At 46.1% G+C, this 25256-nt stretch overlaps 3 protein-coding genes across 4 annotated transcripts in view; 2 read left to right on the top strand and 1 right to left on the bottom strand.

The window, feature by feature from the left end:
• Positions 1-1022: 1022 nt before the first annotated feature.
• On the bottom strand, positions 1023-3424 carry PNRC1 (proline rich nuclear receptor coactivator 1). Its single transcript, XM_074150339.1, has 2 exons — positions 2822-3424; positions 1023-2152 (listed from the first exon to the last, which is right to left on the bottom strand). The coding sequence occupies exons 1-2, from the start codon at positions 3248-3250 to the stop codon at positions 1712-1714; spliced, it is 870 nt and encodes a 289-aa protein (XP_074006440.1). The 5' UTR covers positions 3251-3424; the 3' UTR covers positions 1023-1711.
• Positions 3362-4527, top strand: BORCS6 (BLOC-1 related complex subunit 6). Its single transcript, XM_074150337.1, is given in 3 exon segments — positions 3362-3430; positions 3432-3686; positions 3688-4527. Coding segments are annotated over 3 exon segments (1164 nt in total).
• Positions 4528-22612: 18085 nt separating this feature from the next.
• RNGTT (RNA guanylyltransferase and 5'-phosphatase) overlaps positions 22613-25256 on the top strand; it is a 174316-nt gene continuing 171672 nt past the window's right edge. For both annotated transcript variants that reach the window (XM_074150422.1, XM_074150423.1), the window contains exon 1: positions 22613-22676. In XM_074150422.1, the coding sequence (XP_074006523.1) occupies positions 22613-22676 (64 nt within the window). The remainder of the gene's footprint in view (positions 22677-25256) is intronic.

The following is a 25256-nucleotide window of genomic DNA, read 5'->3' as shown; positions in this document are numbered from 1 at the left end:
TGGTAAATTTTGTGGAGAATCACTCATGATTCAAACCACCTCATTTGATGTCAGCTCCAAGGGGGCAGGGAAGAAAAGAGGCTGGTAAACAGAGATAATCATCAGAGGGGGGAAAAAAAAAAAAGGATACCTCTTTTTATGCGATGCCAACCTCCACGGCTGATGTAAACTCCCTCTGGTCAAGCTGGTTATCAAGGCGATCAAAAGGTCATCTGAAAAAATTAACTATTGTCTAAAGCTACAGGGAACTGTTAAAGGCATTTTCCTTCGTGCTTGATGATATTTAGGAAAAAAAGAGGAGAAAAAAAAAAAAAAGGTAAAAAACCCCACACACCAGCAGATCAATACAGCACATACTAAATAGAGTGAACTGGGGCTCACAGGCTGAGTCATCCGTAGTGAGATTCCACCAGAATTTTAATTTGCCCTAAAATCTAAACAAGAAGGATTTTTTTTTCATTTTCAGAAGACATGCTTAACTATAGAGTATTTAGATTAGGCAGCAAACGGGGCTGTTGAAGCCACACATTTCCCTTCAGCATGTACCACCTAATCAAGAAATAGAGGTGTATTTTGCAAGATACCTGGAGTCTTTAGAGTGGACCAAAAAATTCTGTATGCACTCTTACCTTAGAGCCTTTGTAGTTCAACAACCTAATAGCATTGTGATGAAAAATTCTGCAACTATAGAATTAATTTCTATAAACAAAGCAAATAAATTCTGTTTTTTGACCCGTCCCATTTCAGGGCTGTGTTAATGAATATGGTCAATCCACAGGCACAGAAGAAAGCGATGGCACAAGGATAAGGAACCTAAAATGACATAGGGACAAAGGAAATATTTTTAAAAAACACAAGCAATTCTTAGAGAGCTATCAAAACTCTTAATTATTTGGATAGTTAAAGGCTGAGAAGGACAAAATATTCCTACTGATGCACTAGAAAGCAAGCCAGTATTTTTAAGTTCATGTACTTAAATTTCAACAGACACATACACACAAAAGAAAAACAGAGACATGCTTAAGGGGAGGCCAAATTGTTTTATTTAATTTTTTAGTGACCAATTAAGATTGTTGGCAGAAAGCTCTGCTTTTTTTTTTTCCTTTTTTTTTTTCTTTAAAGAAATCAGCAGTGCTCAAATAGACGGGTTGGAATTTTTCTCAAATTCCGGTTAATTTTAAAAACAAACAGATGAACAGGAATTCCAGATATTGTTTCCAAAGCAGAGAGCAAAACTTCACATTTGTATGAAAAATTCCATGTTTATACTTGACTGGGACACAGAATGTAGAACTGTTGTCAGTAGTGCATGAGTAAAACATTCACATTTGATCTGGAACCTTAAAATCAGAAAGCTGTACTCTCCTTTCGAAGTTTTCATTACCTTGTGCAAATCAAGTCAAGTCTTCATGTGTCAAGCACACACTTAAAATTGTCCATATTTTATATACAAGACATCTACCATTCAGGCAGTGCAAAATACATCCTTTCATAACAAAACTAAAATGTACCTCTCAAAGTATGAACAAGAATATACACATAATACATGATGTACACTATTTACACAACCATAAAAAATATAATACAAGGATTATTTTTTTTTTTATGTGATTATAAGACTTGACAGTCTTTTGCAATTTTTGTTGCAACAAGGCATGTTTTTGAGTTTCCTGGATGGAGTTTTTGCCAATTACTCAAGAGATCTTGGAAACTACGCTTGAACTTTTAGGAGAGTTTTCAAATGGACTGCCATCAACTCCCTGTTTTGGTCAGAGGGTTCAGCTGTGCCACCCACCCAGTGGCTGGGAGGCTTTGGAAGGACACTAGGAGATGGTGGGTCACTAAATTTTGCCCCAGCGTAATTTTCTTTTTGGTTCGCTTCGGTTAGGGTGATAGGTTTCTTGGACTTGGCGTTTCTGAAGTTCTCTGTGTTTTTAAGTGGCTTTTTCTCCTGCTTCTGAATAATTTCCGGCGATACAGAATCTTGCCAAAAGTTCTCTATGTTTTTTGCCGAGGTGATCTTTGTCAGCGGCACGTTACATTTACTCTTCTGCCTGTTTATCTTTGGTTGTTCACACAGATGTAAACCGTGAACAGGCTGGCTGTAGGAGACGGCAGCCTTCTCAGTTTTTCCCATCTTGTTCTTTAAGAACTGCAGAGACAAAAGAATTCGCGTCAACACACCACCCCTCTCCTCAGGAGGTGCCTCCAGCAGCGCACAGGCAGGGGGTACCACTCCAATGGCTCGCCCGCCCGCCTCACCCCGGGGAAAGGCGGGGGTAATTACGGCCGGGAGGGTAATGAGCCGCCCGCCGCCCCCGTCCCAGCTATCCCACATCTTGTACACCCCCTGCGTTAGCGCCTACGGAGCCCTCTCCGCCGGCGGAGGGACGGGGGAAGGACCCGCTGCCTCCTCAGCCGCCCTCCCGCCACCGCCGCCATGGGGCGCTGCACCCCGCGCACGTCCCGCCTTGCGCGCGCAGTGGGGGGGGGAGAGCTAAAAGGAGGGGGGAACGGCTGGCGGGCGGCCAACAGGCTAAATCCGGCTGTTGCTGGGGGCATCGGCGGGCGTCGATTGGTGGAGCCCCGCAGCCAATCACCGCTTGTCGTTTCACTCTCCTCTCCCTCCCCCCGCCCCGTCCGAACGGGCGTAACGGAAACTACCGGCCCCCCTCCCCGGGCTCACGGGGGGGGGGGGGGGCGAGAGGAGGGGGCCGCCCCCCTCGGCGGGGAGGATGGCGGCCTCCCGCCTCCTAGAGTGCGGGAGATGGGGCGCGGGGAAGGGAGGGAGCGAGCAGAAGTAGCGGAGCCCCGTCTTTACCTCCTTCCTGAGGGGTTTGCTGGGCGCGGGTCTGGAGGGGGCTGGTGCGGGGGACTCCTCCGGCGGGGCCGCTACCAGGCCGGCGGCGGCTGAGACCGTTGGGGCTGGGCGAGGGAGAAGTTCGCCCGGGCCGTGCGTTCCCAGCGGGGTCCTTCTCCCCAGGCCGGCGCGGTGCTGTTGGTACTGTTGGTAGCGGCTGGGCAGGAGCCCCGCGGGGCTGGGCCGGATCTTTCCCTTCCTCCGCCGGACTCTCTTCAGCGCGGGCCGGGCGCTGCCCCCCGGGCCCGCCAGGCAGCAGCTGGGCTGGTTCTCACAGTTGCTGTCTCCTCGCCTGAGGCGCTGGAGGAGAGCGGAGGGCAGCCGCCGGGGGTCTTCGGTGCCTGCCGAGATCCGAGCCAGGAAGGGCGGCGGCGCTGTGGTGGTGACCATGGTGGGACGTGGGTACCCAGAGCTGTAGCGGGGAGAGGGGTCGAGCCCGGGCGGCGGGGACGAGCGGATCGGGTCGCTGGGGAGTGTCTTGCCCGGGCTTTGTGGGCTGAGATGGTGGCGCAATCGGATCCGCTGCTAGGAGAACATGGCGGGGGAGTGAAGGCAGCAGCCAGCAGCGCCCCGGTGTTGTTACCCGAGCGGCGCCCGCCCCCTTCCGCCCCCCAGCCAATAGCCGTGCGAGGACGGCGCGAGCGGCGCGCCTCTCCAGCGGGCTCCGCCAATCGCGGCGAAACACCGGCCTCCCTGGCCCCGCCTCGGCTAATCAGAAACGACACAAACACTCGGGGCCACGCCCGCTTCCGCAGGCCGCCCAATCCGGGCGGACACAAACAGCGGGCACGCCCCAGTCTCCGAGTCACGGGCCCGCAGTGCGAAGCCAGCAAAAGGGGAGGGGCGGGTCTCCTTGCGAGAGCTGCCGGCCAATCGGGCGGCACACAAACACCCGCGGTCACGCCCCCGCACCCCTCATAGCCAATCGAAGGGGAGGTAAACAGGCGGCGGCGCGCCCCCTGCTGGGCGGCGGCGCGCCGGCGGGCAGGCACGCGTCGCCCGCCATGGAGGTGCCGGGTCTGCGGCCCGCGGCGGCCGCCGGGCTCCCGGCGGCGGCGGCGGCGGAGGAGGAGGCACCCGGCCGTGAGGCGGCGGGGCGGCGGAGCCTGGAGGCGCTGAGCCTGGCCGCCGCCGGCAGCGGGGCGGCGGCGGGGCGGCAGGTGCCGGAGGGGCGGCGGGCGACGCTGGCGAGCGCCCTGGAGCTGGAGGGGACGGTGCTGCGCGAAGGGCCCCTCACCCAGTTCGTGGCCAACAACTTGGAGCGGCGGATCCGGTTGAGCGGCGCTCCGCGGGGAGAACCGGCGGCGGCGGGGGGCGGCGGCAGCAGCGGCGGCGGCGGCGGCAGCTCCATCCCCGCCATCGACCCCGGAGCGCTGCAGGAGGTGGTGGCCCTGGCTGGGCAAGTGGCGGCGCAGGTGGACGAGCTGCTGCGTAACGTGCACTGCGGGCTGCAGGCCCTGACGGCCCTCAGCGTGGGCTGCATCCAGACCTACCGCGACGGGGTGGAGAGCCTGGGCGAGGCGGCCGACCTCAGCATCCGCGCCATGTACGCGCTGGTGGCCCGCTGCGAGGAGCTGGACCGCGCCATGCAGCCCGTGCCCGCCCTGGCCAAGCGCATCCGCGACATGAAGGGCACCCTGGAACGGCTGGAGGGGCTCTGCAAGTAACGCCGCCCTTCTCGCTGCCGCCGGCGTGCCCAGCCGGTGCCACCGGGGCTGGAAAAGCCGGGCCCCGGCCCTCGTGCCGGCGAGGCGCCCGTTTGGGCCTTCGCCGGGCGATGGAGCGGGGCTCGGCCGGCCTCGGCTGCTACTCGCCCCGCCGGGCTCCCCCGGGGGCTGCTGCTCTCCCTCTCCGGTAGCCCCCGCTGCCGGACCCCACACGGCATCTTCAGCTCTTCACCTCACGCATCCTTCCTCTCTCTCCGGGCCCCGCTCCGTGACCAGCCAACACCTGTGGCCGGCCAGTTCGCTGGCATTAACCTGGAGGAAGGGGAATTCTCTGCAACCGATGAAGGAAAGAGATCCTTTGGAAGTTGAAATGGTGCAGACGGTGCTTTTTAGCTTCAGTTCCATTAAAGAATTTGGATTCCACATGCCTTACGCTTTCTATTTATTGAGGTCTAGGAAAAACTAACCGATCTAAATTAAAAGCAGCTGTTAATATATATATATTTTTTTTTTTTTTTCTTTTCTTTTTAACCGGATTTGAAATTGTTGTGAATACTTGCTCGATGCTTTTCCAGGCATACATGCTTATTTGTAGTTGACTCGGTGCCTGACGAGTAATTCTCACTTCTGCTGTTACAGCAAACAAACACGCAGAGAGCACTGCTGTCTCATGCAGGACAGAGATGTAAGAGAAGATAAGAGGAAATTTAATATATATATAGCAAAGACACACGCTTTCTGAGAAGAATATAAAATCCGTGGAATATAACTGGAGATTCAGATAAGAACGAATCTATTTGCAAAGTCCTAAATAAAAGCCTTCAGATAAAATATGCTTTGCCTCGATTAGTCTCTACAGTTTTCACAGTGTGGAAGTTTAAAACAGCAGCACTGTGAGACATCCTGTGATTTTGTTTGGGTTTTTTTTTTTAATTGGGAAAATACCTATTTAATTAGATGAGGCACATGAATATGTAATGGCATTACATGGGTGTATGACTGACATAAAATGGGCACTTTGGGAGAATGTATTTGTATAACTTGAAGCTTTTGTATATGCATCACTGTATGCAGAAGTGATTTTGCTGTATCAGTAAGTATTTCCTCTGAGGCCTGAGAGTAGCCGAATTCTCTGCTCGCTACGGTTCCTATGCAACTCGCCTCTTAGATGATGCTCTTAGCCATCCATTTAGGTCACAAATGTCCTGGTAACAAGATTTCAGCAGAGAAATGATCACTGTGATCTTATGTATGCGTAATGGTGCTTTCGGTGACCGGCGGCTCCTAAAACCCTTGGAGCAAAGGTAGCCAGAAATACTACGTGAGTCCTGTAACTTTCGCTTGGAGGGCAGATAGGTTTATGTTGGGTGCAGCTGCCACCCCACCACAATCTCATTAAAAACACCGAGGGAGGGGCAGACGCTGGGATAGACTGCGCTTCTGTCTGTAGACAATATTAAATTGTAATAAAATAATTTGTTTTTATGCCACCCTGCTTTGCATAATACCCGTCTCTGGCCGATTTTGGGCTTCTCAACGTGGCCACGTCTCTCCCTTGGCAGGGGGATGTATTTCGTGTGTGGCCTTCCAGCCCTAGCAATGGGAGAAGGCTGCAATCGGGTGGTGCCAAGGTCACGATCTTTGCGGTCAACAGCTCTGGTGGGTGGTGCTGTCTTCTGGGGAACGGCTGTGGCTCCAGAAAGGGACCAGAGGTCTAATAGAGGTTAGCGGAGGAAAAAGGAGAACTTAACTGCTCCTGCCCTTGGGCCTGGAAGAGACGAAAGATTTCGTAACATCACAAGGAACAGCTGAAATCTTAGTAGTTTTGGGGTGTCGTTCTTGGGGAAGTTTGAACTTGTCTATCGTGGAGATGCAGGACTTTCGCTACGTATGTTTTGTATATGTCAAGAGTGAAAACCGAAGTTTGATCTTGCTTAACTTGAGAGTATTGTTGAAATGCACAGGGAAGACCTGCGAGCGTGTTTGTACAGTGACATCTCTACAGCTGTGCTTTATTCATACGGGCTATGGTGAAGCCTTTAAAGCATACGCATTTCAGGACGTTATTGGTTTTCGATAGCGTTTTATTTGCAGTCACCTGCGTTCGATGCTAATCCCCTGCTAAAATTGTCAAATCCGTAGAATAAAACGATTCCTTCTGCGTTTTTAATTGTTAGTGATTAGTTGTTGTTGAAGCGTTTCACTTCTTAATTACAGCTTTTCTTATTTGGTAAAATAATTTGAAGGCTAATTTAAAAAAAACTCTGCTGCTGCTGCATCTGCACGGAGACCCATTAATGTGATTGCAGAGCCGGTTTCAGTCCAGGTCCTCGGGCAGCAATTTCTGACAGTGATGTCATTCATGTGATGAAAAAGGGACGACTGGTGAATTACAAGCATGAGGGAAGCGGTAATTACCTTGTTTGGGTTTGTTTTTTAATATCTGTCTGAAAGCTTCAGCTTGTTTGAAGGGGGAAGGCTTCTCTGAGCTCGGTGAAGCGGCTCCTTGTTCCCAGGTGCACGTTTGCCGTCCCTGGGGCAGGCACGGCCGATGTGATGCCGGCCTGTTCTGTGCCACCGCGGTGGAGACCGATACCATTGCGTTCCTGCTATGGTTTAGAATCATAGAATGGTTAGAGTTGGAAGTGACCTTGAAGATCATTGAGTTCCAACCCCCCTGCCATGGGCAGGGACACCTCCCACCAGACCAGGTTGCTCAAAGCCCCGTCCAGCCTGGTCTTGAACACCTCCAGGGATGGGGCATCCACAGCTTCTCTGGGTTTCCAGCCCCTTCCCCCATCCATGCCGACCTCCGTTGCTGCAGGAATGGTGACCTTTGCCAGGTCTGTGTCAGTGCAGCTCTGGTGCCACCCTGGCCCTCAAAGTCCCACGCGAACCCTTCGTGAGCTACGTGCACCTCAGTAGTCACCTGGTCCTTCTCCAGCCAGTGACTTCTGAACTGCCTTTTTGATCCCAGTCCAGGCTTTCTTGCGCATATTCTGTGCTAATTCTGCCACTTTCCAACTTTTGGATGTTGAACACGAAAGCTTTCGGGTTCTTTTAGCCTTTTTTTTTTTTGCTTAATCGGTCAGTGAGCAGAGTAAATCCATGTTTGGGTTTTCCAAGAGCTTCAAATGGCTTGGCCTGTATTTTCTAGCTTAGTCACTCAGCTTTACAATTGGTCTTGTTTTCCTTTCCTCATCAGCTGCCAAGTGAACCTTTCATTGTAACAACATGGGCAAGGTCAAAGAAGAAAACTAACAGATGACGTGCGGAGCACTAAGCAAAGCCAGATCCAGAATTAGCCATGCGCCAGGAATGACTTCCCTGCTCCGGTAACTGCCAGTGACTCTGTTAGGAATTAGGTTACTCTGTTAGAATTAGGTTAGTTTGATAATTCTTTTTCTTTTTTTTTTTTTTTTGTTTGTTTTTTTTTGTTTGTTTGTTTTTTTTGTTTTTTTTTTCTTCAGGGCGAGTGTCGGATCTGACTATGGAAATCCTTTTTCTGATGAAGGTGTGGCTGGTTCTACCGCATTCAGGGCTTTTTCTCCCTTCCCTCCTTCAGGAGGTTTTATATTCCCTGACTCTGAACTGATTCCATACCCATGCTATTTAAAGGAGCTTTACCAGATAAAACCTCGTTCCAGCTGAAACAAACATCAGTCCCCGACAGCAGGAGCGAACATCACTGACATTTCACCTTTAAGCCTTTTTTTTCAGTGCTACTTAATCGCATCAGGTATTCAGTAAGTAAATATGTCAACTTTTTGTGTGTCTTGCTGCCAGCCAGCCACTAAAATACCCAAGTCTTCTGGCTGGAATGTCCAGATTTAGGGTGGTACTTACTCCCATGAGTAAGGTCTGGACCAAGGCCAGGCTGGCTGGGGCTTTGAGCAACCTGGTCTAGTGGGAGGTGTCCCTGCCTAGGTCGGGGGGGTTGGAACGCGATGATCTTTGAGGTCCCTTCCAACCCAAACCGTTCTATGAATCTATGACTTGAGTTACCAGCACGAGGAACAGCATGTGAGGTGAATCTGAGAGCATGCTACTGCGTAGCATCAGAGATGCAGCTGTTTTGAAAGGGTTTCAGATAGCATGGCTGTACTAACAGAAGACAAAAAACTTAACTTTAAAGCTTGAAAATTAGCAGCAGCTTTCCAGAGGAGTCGGTAGATCAGCTCTTGCAGCAAACTGTTGTTAGCTGAAACTGAAACGCCGCTGAGACGGAGGCCTCTTGCAATGGGTGTCACCCAAGATAAGACGGGTTCTTGCTGTCAGGTGCCACTCCACCTCCTCCTGATCCACACTGGTGTCTATGCCTGGAAAAAAAAAAAAAAAGCCTTTAAAAGATCAGCAGACTGTGTTTATGTTGCTGTCACAGCTTGCTTTTATTGCTAGGAAATTTCTTTGAGAAAAGGACATTCCTGTAAAAATCACAGCGGGTCCAATTAGTACATTTTTTGTGGATATTGTCTCCGCCTGTGGCCCCATCCAGGAAACATATGCTGGATCCTCCTGCCGTGCGCGTAGGAGCACGCATGGAAGAGAGGGGGATTTCTCCTGTAGAAAACTTAATGCAGTTATTGCATCAGATGCAGGAACAGGAACTCGTCTGGGTTTCGCATTTACGGCTCCGGCTTGGTGCCTGGGGAAAGCTTTTGTCCTCATTATTCTCTGCTGCTCAAGGCTCCAGAAGTAGAGACGTGATGGATGGAGCTGGGTACTGGGCTTCCACCTTAGAAGTCAAGATCCTCCTGCCCCCTGCCTCGACAACAGTAGCACTATGCCCTTATCTCGTAGCGGGAAAAACGATAATCAAAATCTCAAACTTTCCTGCAGTTCTGGTTCCCTCCTACTATTTATACATATTAGGAACAACGCAAAAAACAAACCAAAATTAAAAAAAATGTAACACATCCCCGCACACACCCCGGAGTGCTAGTTGATCTTCTTCCCAAATCTAAAAGGATGTGAATAGATTGGCAGTTTCATAAATGATAATAGTTATTAGCTGTCAAGGATAACGTGCTTGAGACAGGTCTCGCAGTAGTGTTGTTGAATCCTGATGAGACCTAAGAGAACCTGAATTTAAAGACAATAAAATACTACATTTTAATTGTAATATTGATAGGGTTGGAGATGGGGCAGTCTACACAACACTTGCGAAACTGGCATCTGCTGTTTGCTACAGCAGGGCTGGACTGCCACGTGCATCGGTCGCAGGAACAGTCATTAACTGGGAGAGCGGAAAAGCAGAGTTAAATTATTTTCCATGGTTAAATTATTCTTCATTATTTTCCGAGATTACAGCTAGAAAGCGCTGTCACTGTAATTGGTTCCAGAATTTGAGTTAATGTTGCTGTGATTAATTACCGTGAAGTACATTTGTTGAAAGTTGGTTTATTTCAGAGAAGGGTAATAATTTATGTCAATATTTTTATTCTCATGAATGCTAGTTATAGAGGGAAGAACCCTAGAATTTTGTCCAAGACTGTATTTCTTGTCTCGGTGTGACCAACCATGGTTTTTCCTTGTTTTCTTTATGGACAGCACTGGAAAAATTCCCAGCATTGAACTTGCTTGTAAGACAAAGAGCCATGTGAGTTGTTAGGAAGTGCTTCGTTAAGCACAGCTTCCTTGTCTGGAAGGAAGTACATGTAAATGAAGGGGGAAAAAATTCCACAAACTTGCTAGACAATCATTTCTAATTTTAGAGTGATGCAATGATCCTGGGTATCTGGTTTGGCACTGGGATTGTCTGACTACACTCAGTAGCGGAAAATCCAAAAAAAATCCCGATTTGAAATCTTAGCTTTTTAATAACCGAGCTCGCTTTCTATGGCCTAATATCAGCAGAGACTTTAACCAGCTGTCTTCACTCTAATGAGGTTTTTCTTGTCTGAACTTGAACTGTTGCCATTCAAGGAAACGGCTAACCTGAAAATAAACTCCTTTAAAGTCGAAGTATCATTTGACTTTGTTCCTCTTTCTGTTTTGACTGCCTACGCAATTTGTTTACTCGGTGGATTTTTTTGCTTCTTTTTTTTTCAGGCCGGGACTTTCCAGTGACGTGTCCTCAGCTGGAAGGAGAGGGGAGTTTCTCACCGTTGAGCAACCCTGGGATTTTCCATTTTCCAGAACTCTTCCCGCGTGCCATTTCTAGTTGATGATACGGTCCAGTTTGGTTTTGTTTCCCTCTTTAAAGAAAAGGAGATGTGCAACTACAAGCCTTTCATCTTTCCTGCTCTGATGTCAGCGGCTTTCTTTTGTCTGCTGAGAGCAACTGGAAAGTGATAAGAATGTTGTCCGTCCCCCCCCCCGCCATCTCCCCGTTCGTCATTTTCCCCAGCCATAAGCTGTACCGCGTTTCCCCTGGCAAAACCTGGTTCTGGACCTCATCAGTGTTATCGTATCATCCCACTTATCTTCTGTCTTCAGTTGCATGACTTACTGCATCAGTGGTGTTACGGTACTGCCAGGGCCCCAGTCTTCTTATTTACCTCGGTTATGTCCTCTTTTGGTTGCCCTTGCTGTTTTTCCTTCGTATTCTACCTCAAATTCAGAATGTTTATCTGCAAGGCCTGGCTGCCTACCCGACCTGCTCTCTTTTGATGTCACCCATTCCTTTCTTCTTTAAAATCTCGTGGTAAATTACCTTATGCTTGCTTTCGCTGTGCCTTCCTTGCTGCTGCCTCCTACAGAGCTCCTTGTATCCAGAATACCCACTCGTGATTTTAAATCAGCCCTCGGGGGCTGGCAACTCAGAAACTACAGATTCTTCCTTATTACGCTAAGCAGAATGCATTACAGGAAAACTAAACACCTGTAACAGAAGAGAGCTAGGACTTACTACTTGGTCCTGATCTGCTTTAATAAGACGCCAACACATGCAAATAAAACTGAACAAACTACTTGCGAAATAATACTGGTATAACGGCGTGTGCTGCGATGTATCTGGTGAGAGACGGGAAAGTCAATCAGCTGCTGCTTACAGAGGCTCTTGAGGGATACAGGGATACAGAGTACCAAATACCACGGGACGGGGAGAGGTGATGCAATATTTATAAAATACGTGCAAGTCCCCAAAGCAAACTGTGTTGTTTTTCCTTTTAATCATAGAAAGTTTAAGTAAATACTGGCATAAGGCTACTGCTAAATGGACTTGTGGAAGGTCTCCCTGCCTTCCTTTCGGCGTGTACACACACAGGGCTCTCACTGACTTTACCAAGAGCTGAATGTATTTATGCGGAAGTTACAAAACTTAATAGGATATGTTATATTTATTACTTGCAGCAAACCTTGGAAAGGAACAGCGGTAAAGAAGGATGGGCTTGAATATTAGGAGTACAGGGTATGCCAAAGCAGATCCCCCCCATTTGTTCACCAAGATTCAAGTGTATATACTTTAGTATGGCAAATAAATTCCCTTTTAGCAAGGGAATGCACGGTCATTTCAGGGACCTTCCCTTACTTTCAGGGATGCACGGTCAGTGAACAAATGCAAGTCATAATCAAAGGACTAATTCTACCTAAGTGTTAAAATGTCATTTGAAAACAAAAAATAATATTGAGCTGTACTTAGTTGAATAGCTGTAAAAAGCCAAGCTTGAAAGCTGTTAAAATTCAAGTTTTAATAGTGGCCAACTAGGCAGTTCTTAATAAGTATGTATAATCTTTTTATTAAAATACCTATCGGCAAAGACTTCAGTCCGACCAAACGCCAGGGTCTGTTTCTTACACTTTAACCGAACCGTGAGTGAGTGAGGTAGCTGATTTGGACATTCAGTAAAGCAGGAGTCATGGAACGTGTTTCCCTTACGTGTTAATGTAAACCAGAAAAATTGTGTAACTTGTTGATGACTACTGGAAGTTATGTAGCGCTGTAGAAATTGTTGGTTGCGGTATTCATTCATCAGCATTTACGGTTGTGAAATCCCAGGCACATAAGCCTTTGCCCTTGATTATTTACGAGCTGCGCTTCGAGATAGGGATGAACGCTTTGTCTCAGAAATAGTTAGGTTTCGCTAAGAGGAAGAAACACAGAGTGGGACAAAACTTCGTTTGTTACTCTACAGATCTGTAAGTGAGAGTTTGATTTCAAGGCCTTGCTGGTAGCCATTTGCATAATTCTTTGGAAACAAAAGTTTCCTGGGTCGAAGGTAGGCAGTCGACTTCTCGTTACACAACGTACCTTCAGCAGCACGACTTTGCCACTGCTGCCTGCTAGATAGCGTATCTTTAATTGGTATTTCTTCTGTGAAAAAGCAGCTGGACGATGCAAACACAGGGGAGTCATATCCAAAGGTTTCTCTGTTACACCATTTTATTTATTAGGATTTTTTTCTTCTGATTCCTTTTCATTTCTTATTACTTCCCTCGGGGAATGCCACGACTGAGCCCTTTTTTTTTTTTTTTCCATTCCCCGCAGTCCTTGGTTAGTAGATCTTTTAGTAGCTCGTTTTTTCTAGGCAGCGCTGCTGTTTTAAACTCCCTCTAACAATGTAAATCAACAAATATCCTTTGTGCACACACCGTCTTGGCACAGCCAGCGTGCCAGTAGGCTGAAATACTTCTATTTTAGAAACCTCCTCGGTGCTAGGCATGGCGTAAAGTGAATTTTCACTGCAGAAGAAGAGCGGTTTTGTGAGTCACTGTAGAAGTGGCGTGCCCCTAGGGCAGAAAAGGATCAGGGATCCCACGGGGAGATCTACAAGCCTGGCTCCAGGTCGCTTCTCTAGAAGTAAGAGGAAAGGATAAATAGGCCAGGTGTTAGATTGCCTGAATTGCCACGCATCTGCCAGGCTGGCAAGTACTCGCTGCAGCCGCTATCTCCTTCAATGACAGAAATTACTTTATCTCTGAGGTGATTAATACTGTCGGAACTGGATAAGCGTTTATTTCTCATGCTTTTGGATGTCATGGTTCAGGTAGAAGGAAATAATAGTTAACGTTAAACAGATGACGAATGTCATCGAACCATCCTTTGTAGCCCACACCCCATAAAAAAGAGAAAGCAATTGCCAGCTTTTGTACGTTGTGATTTTGCCACCCGAAGGTAAAAAAACTTCTTTATGGCGACAGTGGGTGTCAATGACAGATGGAAAAGAATATAGCTAGATCAGAAACAACGGTGGATGTGACCATAATTTGCTGACTGTGGTTATCTGAGAGCTGTCCTGAGATTATCTTTTCCACATTGGAAATCTTAAAAGATACAGCAAGAAAATTCCCACACCTTTGTTTTTTTGTTTTTTTTTCTTTCTATTAAAGTATGAGTGAAATGTGTGTTTGAAGATCAGGATTAATCACGTCAGCTGTATACTTTTATTAGATCAGCTTCACACGTTAAGCTGACCTGAATTTCCTTCAGATCCTTGGCAGATCACATATCTAAGAGAAACTGAGACCAGCTCCTCTCCTGCCCCAGCCCTGCCCATTTGTTCCCGACCGTCCACCGCATTTCCCTCTGAGTTTATCCAAGTGCTGCTTCTGCAGCCACATAACGAACCTGGGCGAGGAACTGGACCCGGCTGAGCCCAGCAGAGAGGGACGGGGGAGGCTTGTTTGCTTTTCGACCCCATTGATTCCCTGCCTGGTTTTGCTGCTCAGCTCGAGGGAGGAATCGGCGCGGAGAAGAAAGGGTGTCCGAGCCCGATGCTCTCAGCCCAGATGAGGAGAGAGCTCAGGGAGGGTCTGCAGCTGCTGCTGCTCAACTCATGGTGACCTACAGCCTGCGGTGGTTGGGTTCCTCCCAGGAAAGAGGCCCGTAACTAGAAGCAGGGTTGCACTGGAAAGCAGTCATTAAACAATGCCTTAGATTTTAATTTTGTGCCGTAAGATATATCAAAACTCATTTCTGCGTGGCTGAAACTTCAGCTACCAAGTGGGTAAAGAAGATTACCTAGCAACAGCTCTACCCTTTTCAAAGCTGGTACAAACGGTAGGGTAGGAAAGAGCAAGTAATGAAGTGGGTTGTGTTTCAGGAACAAAATGCCCTGTCTTTTCATTCTACCTGTTCCCTCTGTGGTACTCAATCAAATTTTGCATCTAAGAGACAAGCAATCAGAACAGGCTCCCCATTTTAAACCAGCACACCCTTGCTTATAACCAGCGTTGTGTCCACAGTGTTTAGACTCATTTGTGACTCTCTCTCTCTGTGTCATCGTTCAATAATTTACATTTAATAAATCGCTTTAATTCTATTCGTGACTCTCTGCTGTTGTGCTGCTGGCTTGTTTTTCTAATTCTCCGTGTTAGAGAACATGTACAGGTAGGGCCTGAGTCAGTCTGCCAAGACTGATAAAAGTCTTTCTCTGAAGTTTAGAAAGCTTAGAATGCGTCACGCAGCAGGTCTCTGACAAAACATCCAATTATAGTAAAAAAAATACAATACTAAACTCATTTTAGCAGATCTGAGTCCCAGTACGTGGAAGGGTATGTGGAGATTTTTCTCCCCAAAGGGATTTTTGAAAAGCAGTTTCTGTAGAGCAGAGGTAGATACAGGAATTCACAAAGTGACTTTTCTGCAGAAGTGTTAACATTTTCCATTAACAGCCCTTTCAGTGCATAAAGATCGTTAGCCAAACCCCAAAACTCCAAACTACTCAGAGCTCTAGGAAATCCATTTCAGGCAAATACAGAGTCATCTTTGTACCTCCTTCCCTTTCTCAAGGACCTTAATCTCTCTGAGTAACTCCCTAAAAGCCCATCTGGACAAGGATGGTTTCATACCCATTCTGAGCAAAGCTTTGAGTACAAGGATAATAGCTTTTTTTTTGGCGTTAATCTCAACTTAGTTACAGTGGGTAAAAACAGCCGTGGAAAGAAGCGGCATGGACTTCAACTGTAGCTCTACGAACACCAATGGACCACAGGCACTACGTTCTCTGAGGCAAAGTCCATTCCATAATGTTCACTGTGAGTTGTCACTGTGCTATGAAGCCTACAGTGGTAAGAATGTGAAAAAGGGAATGACAAGCATTTCTAATGGAAAATAAAACCCCTTTTCCTTTCTCTAAGGAATACTTGGAAGGCATGAATTTACAACCTATACGACGACATTGTCTGAAATGACATTTGCCAACTGATTCTTCAGGTTCCCTAGATCAGAGATGCTGCAGATGTATGTGCTGGGGTATTCCTCTTGCTCTCTACTTCCTTCCGAGTGAGGCTTTTTCGGGAAAGAGTCGCAAGTCTTCTTGTAAATCTTGTTCCACAGCGCATACTGACAGAAAGCAAAACTACCCTCACAAGGGCAACGACTGAGCATCTGATTTTATATATACATTTGCATACGTATATTTTACCGTACCTTAGTTTGTATACAATATAAATATATATTCAGATCTGATTTTCAAAAAGCCTGTGTGCCTGCCAGGCTGCTCAATTTGCTTTATTCTGTATTACTTTCCTTTGCCTTTGGCCAGTTTCTTGGGGTATTTTCAGGACTGCAAACACCTCAAGAGAGAGACTCTGGTCTTCATTTACATTTGTACAGTATGTTACGCATATTTTGTATAATAAAGCCATATAAACAAAAACAGGTCTGTGTGTATTTTCTCAGGTACCGTATTATAGTTCATAAATGTATTATTCTTCACAGGCTTTATACTCGCATATATCCATAGTGTACACACCTATAGGCACAAACTTACGATGCAGAAGGTCTGAGAGAGTGCCTATGGGTAACAATCATTTCTTTGTGTGACTGATCACACGAGAAAGAGATTTCTGCCAGCAGAGCAACCCAAAACTTGATCGTCACGTACGCAGGTTGGTAGGCTGAGATACCGACCCTCTCTTGGCTATTTTGGGCTGTAGAGGAGCGATAACCCTCTCGCAGCTACTGCCTGCCCCAGTCTGCCTCCCGCGCTGACCGGGACCTCAGTTACCCCGTTAGCTTTAACCACAGCCTCCATTCAGGGCAAGATTTTTAGCAAGGTGCCCGTCTTCGGGCAGTAGAGAAACTAGAAAGTGTAGCAATAGAAGGCTGGTTTACTTTGTGGAATTCAGTCACTCCCCAGCCCAGCTCCAAAGACTGTGAGTCACGCTTTCCACTTGCGTAAATTAGATAAGTTTCTCGTGTATTATGTCATGCTTTTCCCTACTGCTAGTCATTTTCCATCGTGAAATTTTAGGTGGTTGATTACTTTATCCATACTGAAATACTACTAAAGCACACTACTACAATACGATTTCATCTTATGCAGTAGACCATATATTCTTAAATGTTACATCTGGGTATTTTTTAGTGTAGATTTCCATTGAAAAATCACCCTTCACAGCTGATGTGAGTAAGGCCTCGGGTGTCTAGGTCAAGTGGTAAGAACTCTAAGGAGGCCCAGCCTTAGTCTCCCAGGAATGGCAAATATCTTGCTTATAAGCTCGTTGTCCAGCTGCTTATCCCTGCTACATCAAGCACAGCATCATCTCGGCTGCAGAGGAACAAGAGGAAGGGCATCTTGTTTTCCAGGCCTACAAGTCAGTGCTTGAACTCACAGCTGTCGTCCCTCTTCAAGAACAGCAACCCTCTGGACAGACAAACACCTTCTTCCCTCTGCACGGACACACGTCTTTCCAGTTCCTTCCCAGACGGTGGATCTGCCAAGTAAATCTCCTGCTAAGTAAATCACCTGCCAGGTTTGCACGTCAGAGCTAGGGCTGTTAATGTCCCCTGTGGTGTGAGGTTTACACGTCACCGCGAGAGCACACGCGTGTCTGGTGGCGTAGTCTGGTACCTTATGGTGACTCCCCCAAACACAATACCCGCTTCAGGGACCTGGATTTAAAGCAGCTCCATCCCAAGCTCACTGTCTGCTCCATGCTCATACAGAGATTTACTCCACAGGTCGAACTAACGCTGTAACACCTTAGAGGCTTGAGTTCAAAATGTCGTTATTCCCAGAATCAAACCCTGAAGGAAAACTTGAGATTTAAATAAAGACCTGAAAGCAAGCTGCTGATATTGCATCCATTAGTCTTATGGATGTTAGCTTTATTACTCTTACAGAAAGGAGGGTGTAGTCTATATTCTACTAAATGTCTGCGTTATAGAATCATAGAATCATAGAATTATATAGAACAGATAATCTGAACAGTTATCTTCTGTTGGAAATTTTATTGAGAACTGTATCATAATCTCGCACTAGGGAATGACTCCAGGAGTTGATTTTGCTGTCTTGTGCTGTTTCCTGTTTACTTTGGACAGGAAAAGTAACTGTACTTTAACTTACATCATTTTAAGTCTGTGAAGTTGTGGTGCCCCCTAATGTCTTGAAGACTAAAGACTGATAATTTTGTTGCTGGCTTCCTCTCAAAGCTCTCTATAGGAAGAATACTGTAAATGACATTTTAGTTTCTAAAATACATTGCAGCACTCAAAACTTTGTTTCAAAATCCCTTTTGGTATTGTATTTACTTAAGGAATAAAATCACTTTCTTTTTGAATCTTATTTTCATTTTCAAACCTGGAAAAATAATTTGTCTCAGAAGTTAGTTTCCTAATTATTTGTTGACACCCCACAAGTAAGCATGAATCAAAAAAATGTTGAACTCCTAGCATTTTATTTTGATTTTTAAAAGAGTCAGTGCATACTCAGCATTTTTAAATGTAGAAGCCAACATATGTATTAGGGAACTTAACCATAAGAAACCATAATATTAACTTTCACTTAAATCTGAAAGTGTTTTCATTGTACTGTTTTTTAGTTGTTGGGAGTTTTTTTGCTTCTGATACTATTAGAAACTAAGTACTATTGGCATAAAATAAGACTACAGTAACAAAGAAGTTAAAATATTTATGCAGATTTAGACAGCAGTCACCCCTCCCTACAAAAGCTTCACACATACTGAAAATAAATCAGTCATAAAGGAACACCGTACTAGTTACACATTTTGTCCTAAGTCAGTTTGCCATGAACATTAAAACCAATAAGCAAGGAGTCAATTAATTGAATCAGTAAATAAGTTCCACATACGATAACTTACAAGTTTATGGCATCGAGTTTCTTTCCAGGTGAGCACCTATACCATGAAGTGGAAAAACAAAACTGTATGAATCATGTTTGGATACAGTTAGCTTCTTTCACAATTACTTTCACTTAAGTAAATCCTGTTGTAGTCTCAGTTTAGCAAATAATCTGTTTGATCTTTGTTTTTTTAAAGAAAATGTATTTACTAGATAGAGTCAGAAGTGTCTGTTTCGTTGAACACCCTGAGGGAAGTTTTTATTTTCTTATTACATTCATTATTACCTTATGAACACATGGAAAATAATGTTATACTGAAACAGAACAGTAATGGGGTTGTTGACCTCTATCAATACAGAAAAGGGCAACGCCATGTGTTCTTCCTTCAGGCAAAATACACAATTTATCCACTTTGCGTAGAACAAGTAACTTCCATTATCTAGCTACTTACAATATTAATATATGCCATTCAAAGATTATTCATCAGCAACAATGTCGGTAAATGTTCAGTTTGTAATTAAGAAAAAAAGAGTTAAAGTGTGCGGGGGGGGGGGGTTGGTGTGGGTTCTTTTTTTATGGTTTTCAATCAAGGTAGAACAAAAATGCAGCTCTCCACTACCCGAAACAATATGGCTGAGCTGAAACCAAAGAAGTCAACATGCGTGTGGCACAGAGGATGAACCGCATCCTGGGAAAATGACTTCTTGATCATAGTGTCTGCTCTGCCAGGAAAAGGATTTAAATTGGTGAGCAGAAACGCGAGTAAGGATACAGGCATCTGAATGCCTCCAGATAAGAGAATCGATAGGCAGAAAAGAGGGAACGTTGTATCACAGACTATTAAAACATTTGCAGTTGCTTTCTCAAAGCAATCCTTAAAACAACCACTAAGGCCACCGCTGCCTTCCTTGTTCAAAGACAACTATGTTGGCTTTCAAAGTCGCATGATGACCCGAGGAACTCGGTGCCCTCTGCTGGTACAGCAGGAAATGTCCGTTCCCCAAGACTGATGTCACATGCAAACATCATCCTATGCCAGCATAAATGGTTTCCCAGAGTCCAACGTGGCAAAGTCCAGTGTAAACTACACATGCAGAACACCATAACGTCAGCTGTGAATAACCAAGTTCTCCAGACCAGGAGAACACCTCACCAAGGCAGCACTAGCGCAAGCTAAGAGTAAACAGAGCCACTTGGAATCTGCGTTGTATCTGTGAGGGGCAATGCAGCAACATATTCTCAAACATGGGAATACTCTGTTACTCTGCTGGAGAATACTGGTATTTTTGGGTGATTCAATTTTCCCAACATAAAATTCCCTAAGGAATACACTGAACAATGATGACAGGATTATTCCCTGCTTCTATATTCCCCATCCTATATTCCGCCTCTTAATGTCGTATTTATAGCATATTCACTCTTAAATAGATGAAAACCACCAATCCCCAGTCACCATCAACTGATCTACAGGACACCACTCCTCTTGCTCAATAGCAGCTCCGACACTGTTTTGTTGGGGAAAAAAAAGAAAAAGGAACAACCTGTTTCCTCCTTTCTCATTCAACGAACGGCTTCAAACTGTCCTGATTTTTGGTACCTGATGTGGAGCAAGACGGTGTGTGGCAAACAGTCCTAAGTGTCCTGTCAGGAAAAACCCTCCAGGGTGGAGAAGGGGCTCTGCTGAACATTACCCTGCTTTGCCAGAGGGACTTCCCCAATTCCGCTCAGCCAAAGGGCTAAACTATGGACGACGCCTGGCTAAGCTCATTTTGGCTGTAGGCTTCATTTTAACTCCCTACCTTACATTTAAAATTTCAAACAGTTTATTGGCCTTGCGCACTGCTAAATAAAACCAGATGTACACACCAGATGTACACATCCTCCCAGTTTAACTATACATCTTTACATGCTATTTTTGCTCCGGAGCTGTTAAGTTTGTTTTAAAAACATATCAGAATTTTAAAGCTATATGACGAGAACAGAAATTATTGCTCATTCATTACATATTTTTGTATTATTCTTCACCTCTGCAAATGGTTTCGTTCCTAATTTTGGCATACTGCTGACGTTACTGTACATTGCTCCTAATTTACTGAAATCAGAAACTGAGTATCTTGCAGTTGTTTGCTCTTTCTGAACACTCCTTGCACTCGAATTTCACTTTCTTTTCTGGCTGGTCTTCAGCACCACCTGGTGTCTGACTGTTGCTTGTTCGTTCTGTAACGGAAAAATCAACATCTGATTTCAAACAGCATAGAGTAATGTTTTAATGGAAGTCTATTTAACCGTTAGGGAAAATAATATAAAAGTAGCAAGACTTTTAATTTTAGCTAGAATGAGAAGATTAATGTCTGACGATGACAAGAGCCTTACAGGACAAAAGTCAGAAACTTCTAATGTAGTATAAGAATCTAGTGACTCAGATACACAAACTACTTAACTGACTACCCCAATTACTACTAGAGGATAGAAACTATGTCCAATAAAGTTTAGAGTGATAAAATGCAGCAGGAAACCATGCTTATAGAAAACCATAAAGTCCAGACAGAACAGTACTGAAAAGTAACTGGAAAATAAGCTATGAAATAAACATAATCTGTTGCTGTTGTTTCCTAACGCTTCACTGAAACCACCGGTACTGGTTTTGGCTGGGATAGTTAATTTTCTTCACAGTAGCTCACAGTGTGTTGCATTTCAGATTTGTAACCAAATCAGTGCTGATAACACAGGGATGTTGTAGCTAATGCTGAACTGAGCTTGAACAGCATCAAAAACTTTTCTCCTTCCCACACTGTCCTGCCAGCGAGCAGCCTGGGTGCGCACAAGGATTTGAGAGGGGACACAGCTGACCCCAACTGACCAAAGGGATATCCCAGGCTGAATGATGTGCTCAGTAATAAAAACTAGGAGGAAGAGGAAAGCGGGGGGAACATTTGGAGTTACGCTGTTTTCTTCCCAAGTAACCATTGTGAGTGATGAAGCCCAGCTTTCCTGGAAATGGCTAAACACCTGCCTGACGATGGGAAGTAGTGAAAGAATTCCTTATTTTTTCTTATCTCAACACACAAGTTTTCTCACTTTTACCCTTCCGATTCTCTCCCTCATCCTGCTGCAGGGGGGGAGCAAGTGGCTGCATAAAGCTTAGCTGCCTACTGGAGTTAAACCACACCACCATCTTAAATATTCATGTAGGAAAACACTGCCAGGCTACAGTAGACTGCTTTAAGCCCATGGAAAATTTTCACTGGGATTCTGTACAGAAACACAGTTTTTGTTACGTGGACCTATCTGCAAGCCTAATCTTTCTGCCCTTTTACAAAAGAGAAGGCCTGGTACAGAGGCATCTCTGCTACACGAGCAAACCTATTACCTGCAGACTATAATGGTTGCACTATTAGCTGGAGCAGGGATCCATCTATTTGTTTCCACCTCCAGTCCCACCTGTAAGGGAACATTCAAGGAAAACTAGAAGCAGGGCGTGCATGTATGTCCAAGCTTCCAGTTATTTGTAGCTCGGGACGCTTCCCAAGCCTGACGCAGACTGCTACTTTAACAGCCTGCAATTACTTTCTCTTTCAAAAACCTGCCCATTTTCCCCAGAAGCGCATGTAAACGCCTCCTCACGTTCACCTCATCGAGTGAAAAAACCTCCCACCGGGAATCTTTTCCCCGCCCCAACGCTCCTTTTTCGGAGACGGGGGAAACACAGCTCAGCCAAGGCCTCAGGCTCCTGTAGCTGCACAGCCCAGCACCGGCCTAGCGCTTTATTTCGCTCTCCCCGCTACCCCCACAACGACTGACGGGCCTGCGGCTGGCCGCGGAGCCCTTTCCCCGCTACCCCCAGCCCCTCCATAAGGCCCCGGCCCGGTAGCTGCCCCGGGAGCGGCGGGGCCGGGCCTCCCACCTCCGGCCCACTGAGCCTCCGGTCCTCACCCGGAAGCGGAAGCGGCGGCCGCGGTGCAGTGTGGGATAGCGGCGGCTGAGGCGGAGCTGGGTCTGAATGAAGGCGCCGCGGGCGAGGGGCCGCTGAGCGCCCCGGGGCCGCGCCCGCCCCGCACCCCGCGCCCCCTCCCTCCCCTCACCCCCGCGGGCGGGCGGGGGCCGCCCGGGCCCCCGCCATGTCCTACAACAAGATCCCGCCGCGCTGGCTCCACTGCCCCAGGAGGGGGCAGCCCGTGGCAGGTGAGCGCCCGGCCCGGCCCGGTCCTGCCCTGCCCCGCGGTGGCTGTGTGGCGGCAGCGGGGACGGCCCCCTCCCCTTCGCTACGCTCCCCTGCCCGTCCGTCCCGGCCCCTCAGCCCCCCGCTCCTTCTCAGCGCCGCGGGGGCCTCCGTGGGGCCGCCGCGGCCCCTCGCCCTCCGGCCCGGCCGGGGCTCTTTGTCCCGGCGCCGGGTGGCCATTGCCCCCTGGGCTCCGTGGGCCGGTGTTGGTCTCAGAGCTGTCCCGGGGTACCAGCCCCCTCCTGCCCACGGGAGCATTAATGCTGGGTTCTCGCTTCGCACTGGTTAAGTTTAGGGCTAAAACTTTTCCCGACCGTCACGTCTGATGAGAGAGCAGCAGCGCACCTCAGCCCTGACGAGAGTCCCCCCCGAGCAGCCTCTTCCTTCTTTGGTTTTGGTTTTTGTTTTTGTTTTTTTTTTTCCCTGAAGGCTCTGATGTTTATCAGTGTTGATCAGTTACTGAGCCGACTGACAGTGACCTGTAAGTCACTGGTGTGTTCCTAAGCTGTTTAGCTGGAGGATGAGTTTAAGTGCTCCTAAAGTTTTGTGTGTGTGTGCGTGTTTCAGGTTTTGTCAGTAATTGCTGTCATCTTTGATATTCTTACCCGTAACATGCTGTCTGTCTCGATTGTTGCTAGGTATCTAGTCTTGCTGGCACCTGGTGGCAGTGAATTAAGTATCATGTAAACACACATTTTTTGATTGTGAGTTAACTACTGTAATGACTTCAGATGAATGTTTCCCTTGCTACCTAGTATGAGATAAAGTAAACAAACTTTGCTCTTTTTAGATTTCTCAAGTTCTTTCCTTTTAAGGCAAGCAATTCCAAACTCCAGATTTTTTTCCCCAATATCTTCTAGTTTTCACTCCTTTCGTCTTCCTATATGTGATAATTTAAAGGTCTTTTTTTTTTTTTTTTTTTTCAAAACACAGCAAATGCTACTCAGCGTGCTATTCTAGATGGCACTGTACCACAATTTGCTTAACAGTTACAATTCCTGCGTTTTCTATCCCACGTTTCTACATCGTCTTCTTATGCTTTTTTGATGGCAGTTTGTTGTGGAACTGAAGACACTGAGGACTGTTTACAGGTTTATTTAGAACCTGGTGAGACATCTCAATAGGCGTAATCTTCCCATCAATATGCATTCTTTGGCATTTATCAGTATTTAATTTCAGTTGCTCATTTTGTGGGTTACTGGTTTCCCTCAAATTTCTAATAAGAGATTTGATAGCCGAAGTTGTTAGCCTTTGGCCATGGCAAAGATAGACCAATGAATCTTTATTCTTTGCTTTTCTACTCAGCAAGTTCTTGATCTCTAGAAGTTGTTGGTTTTGCTTGTTTGTCTTTTTTTTTTTTAAGCCATGGCTTCTCAAATATAGTAGCACAGAGTAAGCAAGAATGCAGTTCATCAGCATGTCATCTGCTGTGCCATCACCGCTTGTGTGTTTGTTTATTCAGCAACTGCAAGGTAATTCTTTTCCATTCAGTCCGATCATTTTCATTCTTGTGCGAGCACAAGAAGCTACTGCATTAAAAATGAAGGAAAGGGCTTGGTTCATTTTGTTGGTTGCTTTATTGTAATGTATTCTTACATTAGTTCATGTGATTCTTAGGGGTTTTGTGTGTACAATTTGCCAAAAGTCAGCTCTCTCTCCTTTTTTCTGTTATACATTCAAAGGCATCTAACAGTTTTATTGAGACATAATTTTTAGAGTTTATTGATGTTGGTGCGGTCTCCCAGAGGTGTTATATTCTAGTTTAATTAGCATTTCAATTGAATTTCTAAGCATCTGTATATGACTTGATTCCCATCTGATAGTATAATAATAATAATGTTGCTGAGCAAGGTTTGTCTGGCTTCTGTGGACTAATGTTCATCGAGTGTTTGGTCATGACCCTCTTGTCTTATGTTTGTAGTATCTAGAATTTCTTGTTGACCAAATACAGGTTCTCATGAGGCCTGGAGCTCTTCTGTTGGGTTAACAGGACCCATCATTCTGAATGAGGTGAATTGATGTGTTTCCCATTACTTTCCAGTTGACTTCTTTAAACATTGGTGTTTTGCTGCCACTTACTGGTTTTATTGCACAGCAGTTCAGAATGGGACATTTTCATGTTTATTGCATTGGGGTAGCACCTTAATCACGTACTTTATGAAAAGAGCTTGCCCTGAACTCTTAGATCTAAAGTCGTCAGGCTGCTTCAGCCTTACTGCCTTGGCATCGCCATCTCTGCAGGTACCTGCTTTTTATAAGCACTTTTTGTAACCCAGTCCTCTTTGCTTTAGCCATGGAGAGTGCTAGCAAGCTATTGAAAAAAAGACATGAGAATTGTCTTGGCAGTGTCTCTCAGTCTCCTTCTATTGATTCACATTAGTTAATCCTGTTCTAGACGTACCTGCGGCATGCAGAATGGTGAAATACTATTAAAAACATCCATATTGCATATGATTATAGAGAGAACACCTTAAACAGAAGAGTAACTCCTCTGGGTCAGGAAGTTGCTGAGCTGTAGCTTGTTGCAGTTGGGGAGAATAATC

Source organism: Numenius arquata, chromosome 7, assembly GCF_964106895.1.
Source record: "Numenius arquata chromosome 7, bNumArq3.hap1.1, whole genome shotgun sequence".
Lineage (NCBI taxonomy): Eukaryota > Metazoa > Chordata > Aves > Charadriiformes > Scolopacidae > Numenius > Numenius arquata.
This window is presented reverse-complemented; position numbering and strand designations above follow the sequence as displayed.

Coding starts and splice junctions, on each gene's coding strand:
- PNRC1 (XM_074150339.1), bottom strand. CDS start 3,250: ATGGTCACCACCACAGCGCCGCCGCCCTTCCTGGCTCGGATCTCGGCA. Junction 2,153..2,821: donor GCAAACCCCTCAGGAAGGAG/GTAAAGACGGGG, acceptor TTGTCTCTGCAG/TTCTTAAAGAACAAGATGGG.